At 54.9% G+C, this 18509-nt stretch overlaps 2 protein-coding genes across 6 annotated transcripts in view; one reads left to right on the top strand and one right to left on the bottom strand.

The window, feature by feature from the left end:
- LOC144938244 (cyclic AMP-dependent transcription factor ATF-7-like) overlaps positions 1-7942 on the top strand; it is a 22308-nt gene extending 14366 nt beyond the window's left edge. For all 5 annotated transcript variants that reach the window (XM_078866085.1, XM_078866086.1, XM_078866089.1 and 2 more), the window contains 4 exons: positions 1307-1432; positions 3051-3323; positions 3934-4042; positions 4717-7942. In XM_078866085.1, the coding sequence (XP_078722211.1) occupies positions 1307-1432; positions 3051-3323; positions 3934-4042; positions 4717-4967 (759 nt within the window). In that variant the 3' untranslated portion in view covers positions 4968-7942. The remainder of the gene's footprint in view (positions 1-1306; positions 1433-3050; positions 3324-3933; positions 4043-4716) is intronic.
- CDK5RAP3 (CDK5 regulatory subunit associated protein 3) lies at positions 7926-18509 on the bottom strand. Its single transcript, XM_078866091.1, has 14 exons — positions 18067-18509; positions 17057-17105; positions 16432-16563; positions 15186-15286; positions 14782-14830; positions 14133-14311; positions 13823-13959; positions 13249-13399; positions 12731-12877; positions 12379-12481; positions 11988-12073; positions 10273-10478; positions 9401-9572; positions 7926-8941 (listed from the first exon to the last, which is right to left on the bottom strand). The coding sequence occupies exons 1-14, from the start codon at positions 18070-18072 to the stop codon at positions 8876-8878; spliced, it is 1584 nt and encodes a 527-aa protein (XP_078722217.1). The 5' UTR covers positions 18073-18509; the 3' UTR covers positions 7926-8875.

Below are 18509 nucleotides of genomic sequence, written 5' to 3'. Positions count from 1 at the left end.
CGATGACACGGCAAGCAAGCCTGAAAATCAGGAGAAGGACACACTAAAATTAAATAACCTAGTAAAATATCGACCCTCTGTGTTGTATTACATTACATTTCGATATTTTACTAGGTTATTTAATTTTAGTGTGTCCTCCTGATTTTCAGGCTTGCTTGCCGTGTCATCGCACTTGCAGCACCACGTTTTGTTGTCCACTCATTGATATGCTAATTTTTTCTCTAACCCCCCTCCCTCTCTCTGCGTCCGCCCTCCTCTGTCTATTTAAGGCCACCCCACAGAGACGACCACCTCTCTCTGTTACCTGTGTTGCTCTCTCTATGTATCTTGGTGATATCTGTCTGCTAATATGTCTGTCTATAGTTTTCTGGTTATATTTTATGTCGCTATTTCATTATACCTGATGATGATTGCTTGTATTGCAATCGAAACGTCGTATTCTATTATTTAATTTAATTTATTATTTTATCTTTAGACGTGACTTAACCGAAAGAAACAAATAATATCAGAGTTGTGTTTTTTGTTTGCATTCCGACTGCAGGTATTGTGGTCAATGCAAACATGACTCCTTGTAAAAAAAAGGTGTCAGTTTTGTTGCCAGATAAAAGGGTAAAAAAACAATTATAATTTCCGACACATTCATATTTATGCGATCTAACCCAAAAAAACTGATGAATAGCATTGGTCACGAAAGCCTAGGTTGCAAATTAGATTATTGTTGTCGTTACTCTTGCCTCTTTGTTTCACGAGGTTCCTGCTAAGTGTTTTTCCCGCAGTCAGAGGCAATGCTGCTGCTGCTGCTGTGTGCCATCTCAGTGGAGTCAATTTCAGGTCATTTCTCAGCATTGAGATGTTTGGCCGATACCGGGACACACTCTTAATGCGTTCCTTTAAGCTGACCGTTATTTATGAACAAAGCGTATTTAAGAACTCTTCTTCTGTCTGCACATGCACACGTAAATTAAATTTCTATACAGAATCAAAACGTTTATTTATACTGGAGGTATCCGATGAGCTATAAAGCTCTTTTTCACAGATGTCCAGGAGGGGCACGGGGTAAGAACGTTACAACAACAAACAATACAACAACACGGCAGGAGTGCAAAGTCACGTGACGAGAGTGGAGGGTGATGTGCCAGTGATGCGAGTGATGGTTCTGTCCTTCACCCCCCCCCTCCCAACTCCCCCTCCATTATATCCTCTCTGCTCTCAACCCCTTCTCTGCCTACCTCTCCCCTCCTCTCCACACTTACCCCTGCTGTCCCCTCCCCTCCGCTGCGCTCCATGCCCCGCTCCCGCGAGCCAGAGGCTCAAGGCCGTGCTGAGCCAGCAGCCTAGCACCATGGGAGCGAGCATGACGGAGATGCAGCCGCTGAGCGTGTTCACCGGCGGGCGCCACGAGCTGCCCGGCGCGGGCCCACCGCCCTCGCAGGTGCGGTCCCCTGGTGGCTGCCGCCTCACCCCCCCTACCTGCCTCCTCACCCCCTTTGTTTATTTTACGATCAGAAGAAACAGAAAGATGCTTCGTTCATCATTTCGTTTTTTGGATTTTTACTTTTTTATGACCTTTTTTTACACCCGAATTATAACATATTTACACGTTTTCTCGTGGAACAAAAACCCATTGCTAGATCCCACCGTCAGTCACATTACACAGAGCACCCTCTGTAGCCCAACGTATCAAAAAGGATGGGACCCCCCCCGTCAACTGAGCGTAGCAAAATTCCAGCCAGAACTCTGCTGTCACCCCGCCGCCTGCTGGCTTGTGACATCGTGCCACAGCACCCCACCGCCATATCTGCCCCTCGCTCCTTATTCCTGCACCGTAGTCTGGCAGGAGGACCCCCCTCACGCAGGAGGACCCCTAACGCAGGAGGGTGGAGACAGCAGTGGAGGCCCGGGGGGGGGGGGAGGGGTCAATGTGAAATATAATTGTCACATTGGTAATGGATCACAATCACATAGCGATTGTGACTATGATTGTAACATCGGCCAATGGTGCTGTGTAAATTGTAATTATTTGAACCCGGGTCCGCTGCAGGGTGGAGTAGAGTGGGACTGTGAAGTGGAGTATATGAGTGCAGAGTGATGGGGTGCAGGAGGTGTGAATTTGTAGTGCAGATTGGGAGGGCAGTGGGAGTTATAGGAAGATGGGGTGGCGTGTGGGAGGGTGGAGTAGGGTGCATTATTGGAGTTGGGAGTAGAGTGCAGGAGTGTGGAGTGGATTGTAGGACGCCGGAGTGTGGAACGGAATGCGGGAGGGTGCAGTGTGCTGTGCATTATTGGGAATGCCGAGTGGTGTACAGTGCGAGAGTATAGAGTGGATATATTTAGAGGCTGTGATGGGAGAGGCCCGATGCGAAAGGAAAGTGCTATGCAAGACGATCTCAATACAGACAAACCAACAGAGATAACACGAATCAAGGGATCACATGTGCACGACACAACGCATCTGTCGGCAGAACCAACTCCCGGCCAACGTGGGATCCCATTTTGGTGGTCGCGTGCCTCCGTTCCCGAAGGGAGCCGCACACTTTAGTCAGGAATGCGCTTGGAAACTAGATGTGACCTCGTGGGGTCAAAGTGGAAGAGCGACCATTACCTGGTTAGGTCAGCCACCTAGGTTTGGGCCGTGTTTTGTCAATTTTTTTTTTTTAAATGATAAGATTTAAGTATGGCATAGCATAACCTAGACACAGCTGTGTGTTAACACACAGTGCCGTGGTGGTGAGATGTTTACTACCTCGCCTGGTTTACAGGTCATGGGTTCGATCCCGACCCCGACGCCTGCTGTATATTTGGAGTTTACGTGTTCTCCCCACGGTCGTGTGGATTTTTCTCCGGGTCCTGCGGTGCAGAAGGGTTCAAGTCTACGCAGCCAATCGCTTGTTGAAGCCTCGTCCAATTGGCTCTTGAAAGTAACTGTGCTGGGCTTGTCCTCGCGATGTCTCGGCAACGGGGTCTGGTCCACCTGCCCAGCGGTCCGCGGGTTACACGGCAGTTGGAGTCGGCCCTCTTCCCATTGCCGCCGTTCGCTCTCCCGTCCGCAGATGTCTCCCGGTTACCTCTCGTCGGGACAGCCGTCGCCACAGTCGTCCGTGAGCAGCAGGGGGGGAGGAGGGGGAGGCGGCGGGGGAGGGGGAGGGGGCGGGGGCAGCGGGCGCCGACGGCGCTCGGCCGACGACGACCCCGACGAGAGGCGGCGCAGGTTCCTGGAGCGGAATCGAGCGGCCGCGACGAGGTGTCGGCTCAAGCGCAAGGCCTGGGTGTTGAACCTTGAGCACAAGGCCGAGGAGCTCACGCACACCAACATGCAGCTGCAGGTGGGGACGGTGGGGGTGGGCACCACACGGTTTGTGTCCCAGGTTTGTTTGGCGAGTCCTTGACTAGCACGCGACGAACATGTATCTCAAACGTGGGTAAGTTCCAGTCTCTTGGATCGCATTCCAAGAGACTGGAATGCGATCTTAGAAGTAGTTCTGTGATACCAACTTCAATGGGCCATTCATGGATTAATACCAACAGCACGATTGGAGTAAAACTGGGGAAAATATTAATGTTCATATATTTGGTGAGATTATTCAGTCACATACGCCGTGTGTGTATGTGGTGTGTATGTTTATGTATGTGATCGGTTGTGTTGTTGGCGCGGTGTGCTACGAACCCAGCGACTCGAGTTTGATTTCCACTCACGTCCAACACCAGTAACACTTATCTGAACCGGTCCTAGGCCTCCCCTAGGTCGACTCAGCTTCAAATGAGTACCTGGTGCATTGTGTATAACATCGTCACTCGGGAGACAAAGGTGGCCGGGCGTGGTGCTGGCCACTCACTCCCTCGAGTGCCGTGCCGGCCTTCATAGGTGCTCGCTGAGAGCACTTGCCCCAACATTCTGTAAAGGCTACCCGGGGGATATTTGTCCCGGTGTCTCAGAGCGAGGTGTCCACACTGAAGAACGAGGTGGCCCAGCTGAAGCAGCTCCTGCTTGCTCACAAAGACTGCCCCGTCACCGCCATGCAGCGAGCCGGACACGGATACGTGTGTGAGTGCACACCATCGCAACACCAAAGCAACACCACACCACACACTGCCACACCACCACACCACACACTGCCACACCACCGCAGCACCACACCATCGCAACACCACCCTGCCACACCACACACTGCCACACCACCACACTGCCACACCACACACTGCCACACCACCACACTGCCACACCACCGCAGCACCACACCATCGCAACACCACCCTACCACACACTGCCACACCATCGCAACACCAAAGCAACACCACACTGCCACACCACCACACCACACACTGCCACACCACCACACCACACACTGCCACACCACCGCAGCACCACGCAGTTTGCACTTTATTTTGCACGCGGTTGGAATTCACTTTGCTCAGTCGGTGTTAGCCACCGAGGTCGTGACGGATTTCTCTTTCTCATTGCTGTCGCTGCTCCATGTCACCTGTACCGTTCCCATTCCATTGAAATGTGCACTGATGCCATTGTTGAGGGCGATATTGGCACGTAAAATAAAGATTGATTGACTATCACCACACTACCACCACATCAATAGTGGAATTGGCCACCTCTCATCGTTATCCATCAATTAACATAATTCTCCATCACCCCCCATCATTACCCCATCATCCCCGGTTGTCTCACGTTGCCCCGTGCCCCCCCCCCCCCTCGGCCCCTCGCAGCTGACCCGGAGGAGGGCCCTGCGGACGACGCCCTCGGCCCCGCGCACCTCCAGCAGCAGCAGGTGATCCAGCACGGCACCCCCACCTCCTCCTCCTCATCCTCCTCCTCGTCGTCGTCATCATCCGCCGCAGCCAACGGCCTCCCGCCGACGACATCGTCGTCGTCCACTCACGATGCGGCGGCGGCGCAAGCGAGGGCGGCGCTGGGCCTGGGCCTCGCGTCCTCGCGGCCGCAGCCGACGAACAGCTGACAGGACGGCGCCACAGCCGCTCCGGGCCGCGCGGCGCCGTCTTCCCTCGCCGCCGATCCTTGAGACGCGAGGAACTCGTCGAGGCCGTGACGACCGCTGCTCCAAGCCGCTCACTACGTACGCATTGGAGGGAACTCCCGGCGGGGGTGGGGGGACAACGCTGCCTTACTCGAGCGAGCGCAACCGTGTTGGCTCCGCTTGCGCCGTGCGTTCGGTGGACAGACGAGCGATGATGGTCGGGAGGGGGCCAGGAGCTCGTCCGAGCCGCGCCCTCCAATTAATACTCACGGCGGGACCACGATGCCGTGCGGCGCTCGGACGTGGCGGGGTGGGGGGGTGGCTGCGCCCTCCCTCCCCCCGCAACCCGGCTTCCCCCAGAGCTCCGTGCGAAAATATAACCACCGTGCGTTTGCGTGCGGGAGCAGCCAAGCAGCGGAAAGCAGCATCTCCATGAAAAAATGAAATCCAGCCTCCTAGTGAAAACCTCCGCCTGGGCACGACGACGTCTCTCGGACAGCGCGCCGGGAATCCGGGATGACGGAGGAGCCGCCGTGCCGATAGGGGGGGGGTGGGGGGGGTCTCTCCTCGTTTACGGCGGCTCCATCAAGTGCCGCTAGCACGGCGAGTTCCCCCTTTACCCCAGCACCCGGAACGGACTCGGGCGGCGAGGACTCAGCTGCTATAATTTGTACGATGCAATCTCCCAAAGAGCTACTCGACCCGCAGGACGCAAGCCCGCGGGCGGGCGGGCGGACGAACGGACGAACGAAAGGACAAACCGACTCGGAGCACTTCCACGGCGCGAGGGCTGGGTGCCGAGATTTTAACCGGAAACCGCACTGCGTCGGTGCCCGGCAGTACGCGCACGCACGCGCGCGCGTGTACGCGAGCCGAGGGTTAGAGGGGCGAGGTGCCATCGGCCTGCGCCCCTGACGCTGTACGCGAAGAAGCTGTCGCGCGCCCTTTGCCTTGTGCCAACCTAGGCGAGTTACACACGGACTGTTAGCGGTGGACGCAGCCCAACAGAGGGGTAGAGCTCTCGTCTCATAGATGGGGGTTCTTCATCCTCATGACCTGCCACGGTACTTCTTACTCAGTTTGCCATCTTGTTTCCTACTCCTGCCTTAGCCCCGTTTACAGAGACCGCTGGGTCATTCGACTTCCGGCAACAGTCCTCCTCCTGTTGGCAATGATCGTCGCGCGCCAAGCGCCCGTTTAGCTGGTGGCTCCATCTCCCTTCCAATGCGAACGGAGTGGTCACGAGTGGTACGCACCCGGCGATTGCAGTGCACGTTCCACGTGGAGAGGCGACAGACCTGGTTTCAATTGACATCGAGACGTCGTGGGAAATTAGAAATCGCGCACTTTCACACGTACGCACGACATCTCGGTCTTTCATTTGAACCAGCGCTAGGTCACGTGAAATGTGTTTTTCACAATCACCGGGCGCGCTCGCAAGCTCGTAAACCGCTTGGTGTGCATGTGAACGCGGGTAAAATGGCAAACGTGGAATTGTGTACCGGGGTGGGTTCCAAGGACGGGAGTGAGGAGGCCTAGGACACGGCCTAGGGTACGCGTCTAAATGCACGGTCCCTTGGTCAATCCACTGCTGGATGAGGGCCTCCCCACGTTGTGGGGCAGTTACGTGGCCATCCTTCACCACCCTGGACAGAGTGCGGGTTGAAGGCGGGGACCATAGACGTGGAAGCAGTGAAGTACAGTATAATGGATTCTGCTGCACAGCACAGGCCTCTTTGGGTTGCGTCTCCCTTGATGCTGCTGATGCAAGTGGCGACGAGGTCGGGGGTGGAATGATGCATCGACTCGCCGACAAACGTCGATTTTTAATCCCGCTATACCCACACAAAAATTATCGGGTTTTCTTCACGCCGTACTCTCTGTACGTAATTAGTTCTTCAACCCCTGCGGCAACAACAACAACAACGATCTTACAGAAATACTTGATCGTCAAATCGCGTCGCCGCCTCGAGTCGCTAACGATTCACCGAACTGGTGAAGGAGGATGAATCGTTCCGCCCCTGACCAACGCGTCGCACTCCACCTCCCGTGGAGCGAGGGATGGTGGAGCCCCGCGGCCTCCCACGTTTCCCCCCTCCTCCACTTCCCTGTTAAAACTGCCGACAAACCTAACCTCCTGAGCACGCGTAAAAACGAGGCTGATGCAATGTACATACACGGGTGGCATGTGGGCAACGGCCGTCGGTCTTGTCCGTCCGTCACGCAGACCGGCTGTAGATTTGTCTCGACACCAAACGGCCAGACACATTCTCTCTCGACGTGCACCGTCCGTCCACGTGTCTGGCGAGCGGAGATGGGCCGGAGATGGCGCAAGGCCGTCTGGCGTCAACACAAGACTCTGGACGCACCGTACTGCCCGTCCCCGACCGTTTTGGGGTGTCGAGATGCACTCCCGACACGGACAGTTCGTCTCCACGTCACGCTGTCTGCGCGACGTCTCCACGTCACGCTATCTGCGCGATCTGCGTGACGTGGAGACAGTCTGGCTGTGGAGACTGACGGACTGTTTTGACGGACCGTTTGCCCGTGTGGTGCGTGGACACGGGCTGGAGTTGTTCGTCTCGCGCGTCCCACTAAAGGTCGTCCGACACGTGCGCTGCCCGCATCAGTAATCCTTTGCCTTAAAAGTGCATGCGTTCAGTTTCATTATTTTATTTGAAAATGTTACCATTTTTTTTCAAGTCCCGTCAATATTCAGACACCACTGTGTAATGGCAAATAGGGGTTTTTAATACTAATAATTTAAATTGCTTTGGTTGTTAAGTGTATATGCAGTTATGCTACAAACTGGTTGCAAATAGACGCTGCGTAACGGCAGCTGCTTTAGATTACATGATACGACGCCCATACACACTACTGTATAATTATTTCAAATCCTGACTCTGACGTCGGATTTAACATGTAAATATTGATAACACGCTTTTTTTTAAGTTGTGCCCGGTCTCCCGAGTGTGTGAATCTTGGCCAGTTCGGTTGTACCGCTGTGGTGGTGGTATAGGCGGTTAATGGTGCCAATGGTGGTGTATGAGGTGGTGTAGACGGTGTTGTGAAGGCGATTTGAGTTGCAGGTGGGAGCCATTGATGTATGAGATGGTAGAGTGCACAGGGTTGGAGGCTGTGAATGGGCGGTGGTGTTGTGGTTGTGTTGGTTGTGGATGTGTTGGTAGCTGGTGGTGCTGATGGGAAGATGTTTTGGAGTAGTAGACAGTAGCAATCGAGATCGTCATAATGGAGGTGGTGGTGATGGTGGTAAGTAACCGGCCTCTGTGGAGGAGGCTCGTGAAGGACGCTACTGGGCAACAACGGAGGGCAGAGGAGCGACACTCACGAGCGGAGTGCCGGGTGGCTAAAATACAGCAAGTTGGCGCAGTAGTGAGTACAGCTGGTGCATCTACCAGTCATCTCAGTCAGCCAACCCATGGCACCTGGGTCTGTCCCAAGCTGTCAGTGAGCCTTCGACACTTCACGTGGCCTCAAAGTGCACTTGGCCTGGCACAGGCGCCGTGGTGCCATCACCGTTACTTAGTGGCGAATGGCGGCTATTGGTAAGTAACCGAGGTGGTAGCAGTGGAGGTGGTGTTGATGGTGGTGGTAAGTAATGGAGGTGGTGTTGATGGTGGTGGTAAGTAACCGAAGTGGTGGTAATGGAGGTGGTGTTGATGGTGGTGGTGCTGAGAAATGATGTAGGAGTCGGCGGCGAAGGTGAGTGACGGATGTCGCGCCGTGTGGCCGGTGCACGGAGCTAGCCGTGCGCTGGTCCAGTTTTCCCGTCGACGTGAAACGCGCAACCGAGGTGCTGGTCGGGTTGGCGGGCGCCGAAATCCTCACGGCGACTCTGCTCCTGGCTTCGCTACTCCCGCCGCTTGCCGTCACACGGCCACGCCCATCAGGTTGACGCGCCGGTTGTGGTAGCGCTTCGAAATGTCCCCCTCGATCTGCGAACGACACGCCGCCGTGAGCTGGTGTGACATCGAAGAGTACTCCAAGTGTACGATTTGTGATGCCAGGGGAACAATTCTGTTTTAGAAATACAACTCCCAAGGTTGGAAGAATATATATAGAGTTCAGTCACCCCCAAGGGTACAGATACAATGTTTACGTGGGTGTCCCTTGCCCACTGGATGCTTCTGGTGTTGCCAACTCTCGCAGTTTTCCAGCAGGCGCCCCGATTGGAGGATTTCTGGGGGAGGAACTTAGTTCCCTGCCCGCCTCGCCACTTACTGTTCCCACTACCCATCATGCATCACTTCTTATCTGCGCCTCTGAGGATGCAGTGGTGGTTTTGGCCGCTCGTTTTTTTTCAAATTTGAATTTTGCCAAAGTGTTGCCCCGTAAAACCCGAGAAAGAGCGGCACGCGACGGCGTTAGCGACGGCGCGTACAGAGCGAACGTACGAGCGCCTGTAGCTCCCGGGAGCGCGCCAGCAGCACGTCGAGGCTGGGCTGCAGCGCCACCTGCTCCTGCAGCGCCTCCCGCTGGCGCTGCACCGCCGCGTCGCGCTTCCGCAGCGCCGCCTCCGCCTGCCGCAGCTTCTGGTTCAGCGTCGTGGTGAGCCGGTCGACGTAACTGCACGCCCATGCACACGCACGTACACATGCACACGCACGTACACATGCACGTACACATGCACGTGCACGTACACGTGCACGTACACATGCACACGCACGTGCGCCGGCACAACGTGAGAACGCGGTAGCCGCGGTCAAACACGACTGGACTGCCCACTCCCCACCGAGTCTCGTAATGTGATAATGGAAGAGTCCGAAGTGAGAGTTATAGGTTGCCACCCGTTCTGATTTTCCCAGGATCCTCTTGTGGCAGTCATTCTGGGAAACTTGTGTAAGCCTTCCCGGTCACATACTATTTATTATTTTTATACCGGTTGTATAATAATGATGATAAACCACTCAAGATAATTGACTTGAACGTATACCGCTCCCCTCTTGTGCTAACGTAAGATTATTTGTATGTAGCTTGAACTTCTTTCATAGCCAACCGTGCTAATCGGAGGTGCATGGGGAAGTACAACAAACTAAACACAACAGGCAGTTTTAAAGAAATGCCTTTTTGCTCCAGTGGCTTACTAATATCAGAACGTTCCAGACGGTCGCAGAAGCGCATGATGCGGTGACCGTCTTTATCCTACGTTTTGTCCACTATCAATTCCCACCAAGCAAAGCCGACGCCAGCCGTGCAGACCCTTTCCCCGCCACCTCCTCCCCCCGCGGCTTCCAACCCCCCCCACCACCCGGTGGTGGCACCTCACCGCGGTGACGCGTGGATCATGAAGAGCTGGCGCATCTTGAGCGAGGTGAGGCGCTGGGTGAGCGCCCGCGTCTCTCCCAGCGCGGCCTCCACGCCGCGCCGCGACTGCTCCTGCAGCACGAGCGGCGCCGCCTCGAACTGGTTGATGGACAGAACGTCGGCCTCCTCGCTCAGCTCCGCCGCGCGCTGGACAAGGAAAGCCTCCAGCTGGGGCGGAGGGGGATAAGTGAAAGCTATGAGCTGTTTTATTTTATTTCCCAGGTAAGGCGCACTGAGCCGTGTAGCTCTTTTCCAGAAGCGACCACCCTGGCTATCACAAACGACAGCTCAACGAAGTGGCTTATTGTCACATGGAAATGTGTAGCGGCCAAATACTCTGAACACGTGATGTCGATTCTAAACGTGGAGGGAAAAACTGGAGGACCCGGAGGAAATTCCACGGGGAGAGAGAGAGACACGCAAACTCCAAATATACAGGCTTCGGGATCGAACCCACGACCTGCATACCAGGCAAGGGAGATAACATCTGGCCACCACGGTTCGATGGGTGAGAGGCAGGGGATCGGTGAGGAGGAGCGATGGGGGCGAGGGGGAGAAATGGTGAGAGCGGGGAGACGGGAGAGGGCAAGGGAGGGAGATGATGAAAGGGCGAGAGACGGGAGGGAGGTGGGGGTGAGATGGAGAGCTGGGGAGGTTTCAGTTTTCATGTATTAGGTATAGCCCCGTGAGCCATTCGGTTCTTGAATCGTATGCAACCGCAACAAACAAAAAACTAAAATATGAACAAGAAAACATCTTTAAGTGACTATGCGCAAACAGAAAAATCCAGGAAAATACAGCAAAAACTTCCAGAAAAAGCACCGTACGCCAACGCTGTGTGCAAAAATCCCAGTGGGATGCAAGTCAACAAGGTGTACCGCCTCCCCACTCCCGTTGGGGACTGAGCCGGACTGCGATTGAGGCTCATGGCCAGAGTCCCTGTGCTGCGTTTGGGACAGAACTGGGCCACTGTTGCTGGGCTCCCAGTGGTAAGTAAAACCAAGCAAGTTCGGAAAAAATCACGCGGAAATATTTACTTGGCATCGTGGAAGCCAACGGGCGGCTGTCACGGCAAATCGCGTCCACATATTTGCTACATTTCCTCCTCCACTCTGGTTTGTTTCTCCAAATGTTTTAAGGAAACCGTTTGTTTAATGTGGCCGGTGTTCAAGAGGGAACGTTGGGCTCATGTTGGATCGTCTTCACGAGAGTTGCTGGACGCATGGATAGGTCTCGTGCAAAGATACGTTAAACATAAGTTGGAAAGCGTTCATCAGAAATAAAAAATATTTTTTTTTACTTTTCATTTCATCCGTTAAAGCCCAGCACGGCGTATAGCTATATAGCTCTTTTTCAGAAGCGACCTGGCCACAGATGACAGCTCAACGAAGTGGGGGCTCATCACGTGGAAATTTATAGCAGCCCAATAATCTAAACGCGTGATGTTGATTCTAAATGTGGTGGGAAAAACCAGAGGACCCGGAGAGAGAGACACCCAGACTCCAAATATATAGCAGGCGTCAGGGGTCGGGATAGAACCCACGACCTCCTGCATACCAGGCGAGGTAGTTAACATCTCACCACCGTGGCGTCCCTTTGTGCGGGGTGGGAGGGGGTGGGGGTGTAAGGGAGGGGGGTAGGGGAGGGGGCACGTGCGGGCAGGGGGTGGGCAAGCACCTCCATGAGCTCGTCGATGAACTGGTTCCGCGTTTCCAGGTTTTCCAGCACCGTGAGGGCATCTGTACCGTGAGCCTCGCCCGCTCCTGAACCCACAGACACACCGGTGTGATGCGGAGGTGTGTCATGGTGGTGTGACGCGGTGTGGCGGTGGTGTCATACGGTATGTGGTGGTGTGCGGTGGTGTGCGGTGCTGTGACGTGTGAGCAGTGGTGTGACACGGTTTGTGGAGTGACGCAGTGGTGTGACGCGGTGTGGCGGTGGTGTGACACGGTGTGTGATGGTGTGACATGGTATTCGGTGGTGTGACGCGGTGTGGCGGTGGTGAGCTGTGCTCTGCGGTGCCGTGAGTGCCGGCCGGCTGTGTCGCAGTGACAGCAGATCCACCGACCATCTCCTTGGCTGCCCGGGTCGCACTCCTTCCCGTCGTCCACAACCTCGATCGTCCAAGCGGCATCACCACCGTCACCACCGTCACCACCGGCGCCGGCATCCTGACGCATGCAAGGGGTGAAGGGAGCGCAGATGGCAAGTGGATGAGTGGGTGAGGCGGGCGCAGGTGGCATGTGGGCGAGGGGGAGTGGTTGTGGGTAATGTGCGGTAAGCGGTTGAAGTGACTGTGTGTGGGAGTGGACACACGTGCCCCTCACCCCACTGGTTATCATGGAAGGTGAACGAGCATCGGTGGCGAGCGGTGAGTCACCACCACAACGCTCGTTCAAGCAGTCGGCACCGACGCTCACCTCGCCGCCTCCCTCCAGGCTGATTTCCCAGTCGATGCCCTCCGCTTCCTCGCCACCGGGCTGTGCGTCACCCTCACCACCACCGTTCCTCGCGTCCACCGGCGTCTCCGCGGTGAAGTCGCCAAAATCGATTCCCCCGGCTTCCTCCTTGGCGCCGTGGAAAAAGCGAAGCGAAAGTCACGATCGTCTGTCCGAGGCGATGGCTTACCAGATGAGCGGGGTTACGGCTCACCCGGCGAGGAGGGGATGCGATGGCCTGCTGCGGCAATGACAGAGTGGCAGCCGAATGCGTTGGAACGCTCCCGAGAGCCGTGCTCGCCGAGGAAACGGAGCGATGAAATCGTCTCGAGGCACAGGTGGCGAGGCGGACCGCTGCACCGCAGGATTGTGAAAGACGGAAATGTCTCGGGGAGGCCTCCATCCAACAGCGGATTGATCGTAGCTGCTGCTGATGATGCAGGGGGTAACGCTCACCCGGTGAGTGATGACACTCACCCGGCGAGTGGGATAACGCTCACCTGCTTGGCCGGTGAGGAGAGGTCCCCTTTGTCTGCGGGGACGGTGGGGGGGTGCAGGGAGGAAGGGGGCTTCCCCGTGCGCCACTCGTGCACCGTTGTGTTCCCCTTGTGCTGCACGTGTCTCAGCAGCGGCAGCACCTTGTCCCGGTCACTGACGAGACGCACGCGCACGGCATGTGTGTACGTGCAAGTACGTACGTGTCTACGGACCCAGGTGTAGTGGGTTAACTAACACAAAAATCCCCTGTACAGCCTTCACAGACTGTTGGGGCAAGTGCCGTTAGTGAACGCCTATTAAGGCTGGCACGACACACGAGGGGGTGGGTGGCCAGCACAAAGCCCGGCTGCCTTTGTCTCCTGAGTGGTGATGTTTTACGCATGTACCAGGGTACTAATTTGAGGCTGAGTAGACCTAGGGAGAGCCCAGGACCGGTTCAGATAATTTTCGGGCATGAGCGGGATTTGACCTCCGGTCACCAGTTCTGTAGCGCAGCGCGCTAACCAATGCGCCAACGCTCCCCAACGTCGAATCGCACGCACACGCATGTACGCGCACACGCGTGCCGTGTCTCACCCCTCGCACACGAACTCCACGCACGCCTGGTAGAGCGCCACGTGCTGGGCGAGCAGCGCCGACGCGGACGCCACTTCGCTCAGCGTGCCCGGCAGCTCCCGCAGCAGCGCCAGCAGCTCGTCACGCACGCTGTCTCCCTGCGGCACAAACGCCATCGCCACCGCATACGGGCAATCAATCAATCAATCAATCGCCACCACCACTACACAGGGGCAATCGCCACCACGAGACGGCATCTCGGTTAGCGAGATGTCGTGCTGGTGCGGCGACGGTGCCGGCGAGTTACCGAGATTCCGTGCTGGTGAGTTACCGAGATTCCGTGCTGGCGGCACGCCACGTAGAAGCCCTCGCGCAGCTCCGCCGCCGCGTTGGCGCACTCGGCCTCCCGCCGCGACATCTCCTGCTGCGTGGCGGCGCACTTGGCCATCTGGCGGCGCACCGCGGGCGCCTCGTACAGCACGCTGCGCGCCAGCATGTTTGCCAGCTCCGCTGCGGCACGCACACACGGCACGCACGGCACGCACGCACGGCACGCACACACGGCACGCACGGCACGCACGGGCGAGGGTTAAACTGCGGGACCGATGGCACGCGGTGTGACGCACGCGCCCTCCGCATTGAGGGATCGAAGGTCTCCGCGCGTGACGATCGACCGTCCCCGTTGGGCGAGGCGAGACGCTAGGAGGGATGGTGGCCGGTGGTCCCGAGAAGGGAACGGGCACGGGGGGGGGGCGTACCGCGGAGACGGAGCGATGAAATCGGCTCGTGTGCAGCAGCTCAACGGATTGTCGTGTCGCGAGACGGTTACAGATGGAACCAGATTGCGGAGGCCTGCATCTAGCAGTGGAGCGATCACGGCCAATGTTGATAGGATTTGTACTGTATCAGATTTGCGATTCCAGTGTCGGGTGTTGCAGCCGTCACCCGGACGTTAGCGTCCGCCCACGCACAATACGAACCTAGATAGACATTGTCCTTCTCGTACATCGACACGATGTCTTGCCAGTCCTGTAACAAAAAGAGGGGGCAGAATTGATCTGGGGGTTTGGAATATTTCACCGCCCACAATCGACTCGCAACGCCCGAGAACCGAGTTGAAACACGGTGGGAAGCCACTGAGATTCAAACTCGGGTCCTCGGATTCACCCGCTCACCTTCCGTTCTCCTTCATTAACGGACCGGAATTTGAACGTCTCATTTGAACGAAGGACAAATGGAATCCATCCGTACACGTACCAGGATTCGAGAAGCTTATTGCGAGCGTCAAGACCGACTTTAATGCGTGAACGTTTTCACGCGTGACCCTTAGAAAATGAACGGCACGCGACTTTGAGCTGATGAATGGCTGGGCCTCCCCTCTAACCTTCATCCGCTGTGAGGAGTATCGCCCGAAGATGTTCTTGCTGGAGGCCTCGGTGGAGCGCAGGATTTCCACGATGCGCAGGCAGTGGAAGTATTGAATGTCTGGTTGCACAGCAACACATAACAACAGCAACCAGTAATCGTGGCAACCAGTACCATCCCGTATCCAGAGAAACAAGCTCTTGACACACAGCATGCATAGTAACCGAGGGTAACCGAAGACTGTCGCACTAAACTCGATAACTGCAGCATCCTGTAACTATAGCAACAAGCTCTGATCCACAGCATCCATTAACAAAGGATAACCATTTCAAAGACATGATACACAGCATCCTGTAACCACAGCAACCAGTAACCACAGCATCGCATAACCACAGCAATCAGAGCATCCCGTTTCCATAGGCTAGACATCCACATTAACCCTGTATGTGCATGTCAGTAGCATCGTCAACTGAAACACAGATCGGGTCTGGAATTGAGGTCAGAATGCCCGCTACATCTGAGTTTGTGCAGGTGGGGGCAGGTGACTCGAGGTGGCATATCCAGGTGAGGTGCGCAGGTGAGAAAGCGGAGGCGAGATGTAAACGCGTGAACGCGTGCGTACAGCGTGCAGTGGGGTACAGGTGTAATGTCTGTGTAGGTGATGTCAGTACGTGAGTGTGGTGCACAGGCGACTGCAGGTGAGTTGCTCGCGGTGTGTGTTTGAAGTATAGGTGAGTAGGGTGTGTGAGCACGGCGAGTTTGGTGTACAGGTGAGGGCGTGTGAGTACGGTGAGTTTGGTGGACAGGTGATTGGTGAGTACAGGTTAGTACGGTGAGCTTGGAGTATTGGTGAGTATGATAAGTTTGGTGTACAGGTGATTGGTGAGTACAGGTTAGTACGGTGAGCTTGGAGTATTGGTGAGTATGATAAGTTTGGTGTACAGGTGAGTGGTGAGTACAGGTTAGTACGGTGAGCTTGGAGTATTGGTGAGTATGATAAGTTTGGTGTACAGGTGAGTGGTGAGTACAGGTTAGTACGGTGAGCTTGGAGTATTGGTGAGTATGATAAGTTTGGTGTACAGGTGAGTGGTGAGCACAGGTTAGTACGGTGAGCTTGGAGTATTGGTGAGTATGATACGTTTAGTGTACAGGTGAGTGGTGAGTACAGGTTAGTACGGTGAGCTTGAAGCGTACAGGTGAGGGCGTGCGAGTACGGTGAGCTTGGAGTTCTGGTGAGTACGGTGAGTGCGGTGCGTGTGATTTACGTGTGCCGCTCAGTAGGCTGCGGATGTCCGGGTGCTCCGGCATGTCCCGCATGGCCACCGCGATCCTCTCCCGAATGGCGCCAACTGCACCCTGCCAACGCAGCCCGCAGTGACGGCGGTCGACCAGCCAATCTGTGTCACACGGGGACACGGGGACACGGGGACAAGGGGGTAGCAGTCAGTCTGTGTCACACGGGGACACGGGGACAAGGGTAGCGGCCTGCCTGTATCGCCCATGATTGTGGTGGACACGCTACTGATTGTTCAAGATTTGAAGCTTTCGTGACTGTAAGGATTCACACTCTTAGGCTTTTTCGGTAAAGTCACGTAGGGGAAAATAAATAAATAATAGAAAATACAATCTTGAAATAATAGAAATAAAATAATAAATCACGACGTTTCAGAGGCACCTGATGACGGAGACTTGTGTTGCCTCCGAAACGTCGTGATTTATTATTTTATTTCTATTATTATTTATTTATACCAACGTGACGCTACTGATTGTGTTGGACACGCTACGTAACGATGCCATTCCACCGGCATCGTTGCTTCACCTTGTGCAGACGGGGAGATGAGGAAGGTGTGTTGTTGTGGGGGGGGGGGGCACAGTCGGGTGGAGACTCACCCAGGAGTTTGCTCGTGTGGATGTCTATCGGGATGTTCTTGTACTGGTCCTGTCGACACGGACAGAGGCACGCACAGACACAGCGAGTTGGCATGTATCCACACACACAGAGATAACAACACTTTGACAGGCACGCACCACACGTAAGTCACTGACGTACACATACCCAAACGACGCACACAACGGGTTTGACATACACAATGCACACACACACGCAACACAGACACTGACACACATCACAACGGGTTTGACATACACAATGCACACACACGCAACACAAAGACACTGACACACACACAAAGCAATTCACGGACACAGCACACAAACACGGGACAAACGCACAAGATTTAAAACACTGACATACACAACACATCGATACTTAAGACACAGCACGCATTAACAACAACACAACATGGACACACAACACACACACACAACATATGGACCCATAGACACAACACTAAAACAAAAAAACGTAAACACACTGACACGCACTACGCATTGATACATCGACACAACACGCATACACTACTACACATTGATACACAACACACATTCAACACACACAACACACAGAGACAAAGATCCCCCCTACAGCCTTAACATACTGTTAGGGAAAGTGCTGTTAGCGAGCACCTATGAAGGCACACGAGGGGGTGGGTGGCCACCACCACGCCCGGTCGCCTTTGTCTCTCCAGATGCGATGTTTACTACACAGGTACTCATTTGAGGCTGAGTCGACCTCGGGGACGCCCAGGTAGATAATCGTCACTGATGTTGGCCGTGAGCGGGGATCGAACTCGGGTCGCCAGGTCCGTAGCGCTAACCACTACACCACCGCTCCCCTCGGAGAGGCATGGACGACACAATACACAACGACACCTAAACAGCTTTGACACGAGCCACGGTGTTGGTGGTAATGTCGGGAATGATGGTGAAGGGTGATTAGAATGGTAGTGCCGGTGATGATGATGGTGGTGGTGATGATACAGCGATGCCAATGAACCAACCTCCATAATCGCAGCAGCAGCAGCTTGTATTCCTGTGTTAGGTGTACGTATTATGTCTAAGCTATTATTGTGCTAACGTTATGTGCATCGAGTGATTAATTCTCTATAATGTAGGTGCTGAGTATATTGTGTGTGATGGGTGTGTGGTACAGAGTGTTCGTCGTGCTGATCTATATTACGCGTCTTGTCAATCTTATAGGCGTTTTATGTATTTTGCGTATTACGTATGTTACGTGTGCCGAATTGTGTTACGCGTGTGTATAGTATGATGTTGTATGTATATTATGTTACGTATCATTGGAGTAGCGTGTGCATGATATGTTGCGTGCGCTTATTGTGTATTACACACACACGCAGGTATATTATAATACATAATAATACTACAGCGCGCCGTGTGTGTGAGAGTGTGAGCGTGTGAGAGTGTGAGCTGTGGTCTGGCAGGC

The sequence above is a fragment of the Lampetra fluviatilis genome, chromosome 21 (assembly GCF_964198595.1).
Source record: "Lampetra fluviatilis chromosome 21, kcLamFluv1.1, whole genome shotgun sequence".
Lineage (NCBI taxonomy): Eukaryota > Metazoa > Chordata > Hyperoartia > Petromyzontiformes > Petromyzontidae > Lampetra > Lampetra fluviatilis.
Note: the sequence above shows the minus strand (reverse complement) of the source record. Positions and strands in the feature narration are given on the sequence as shown.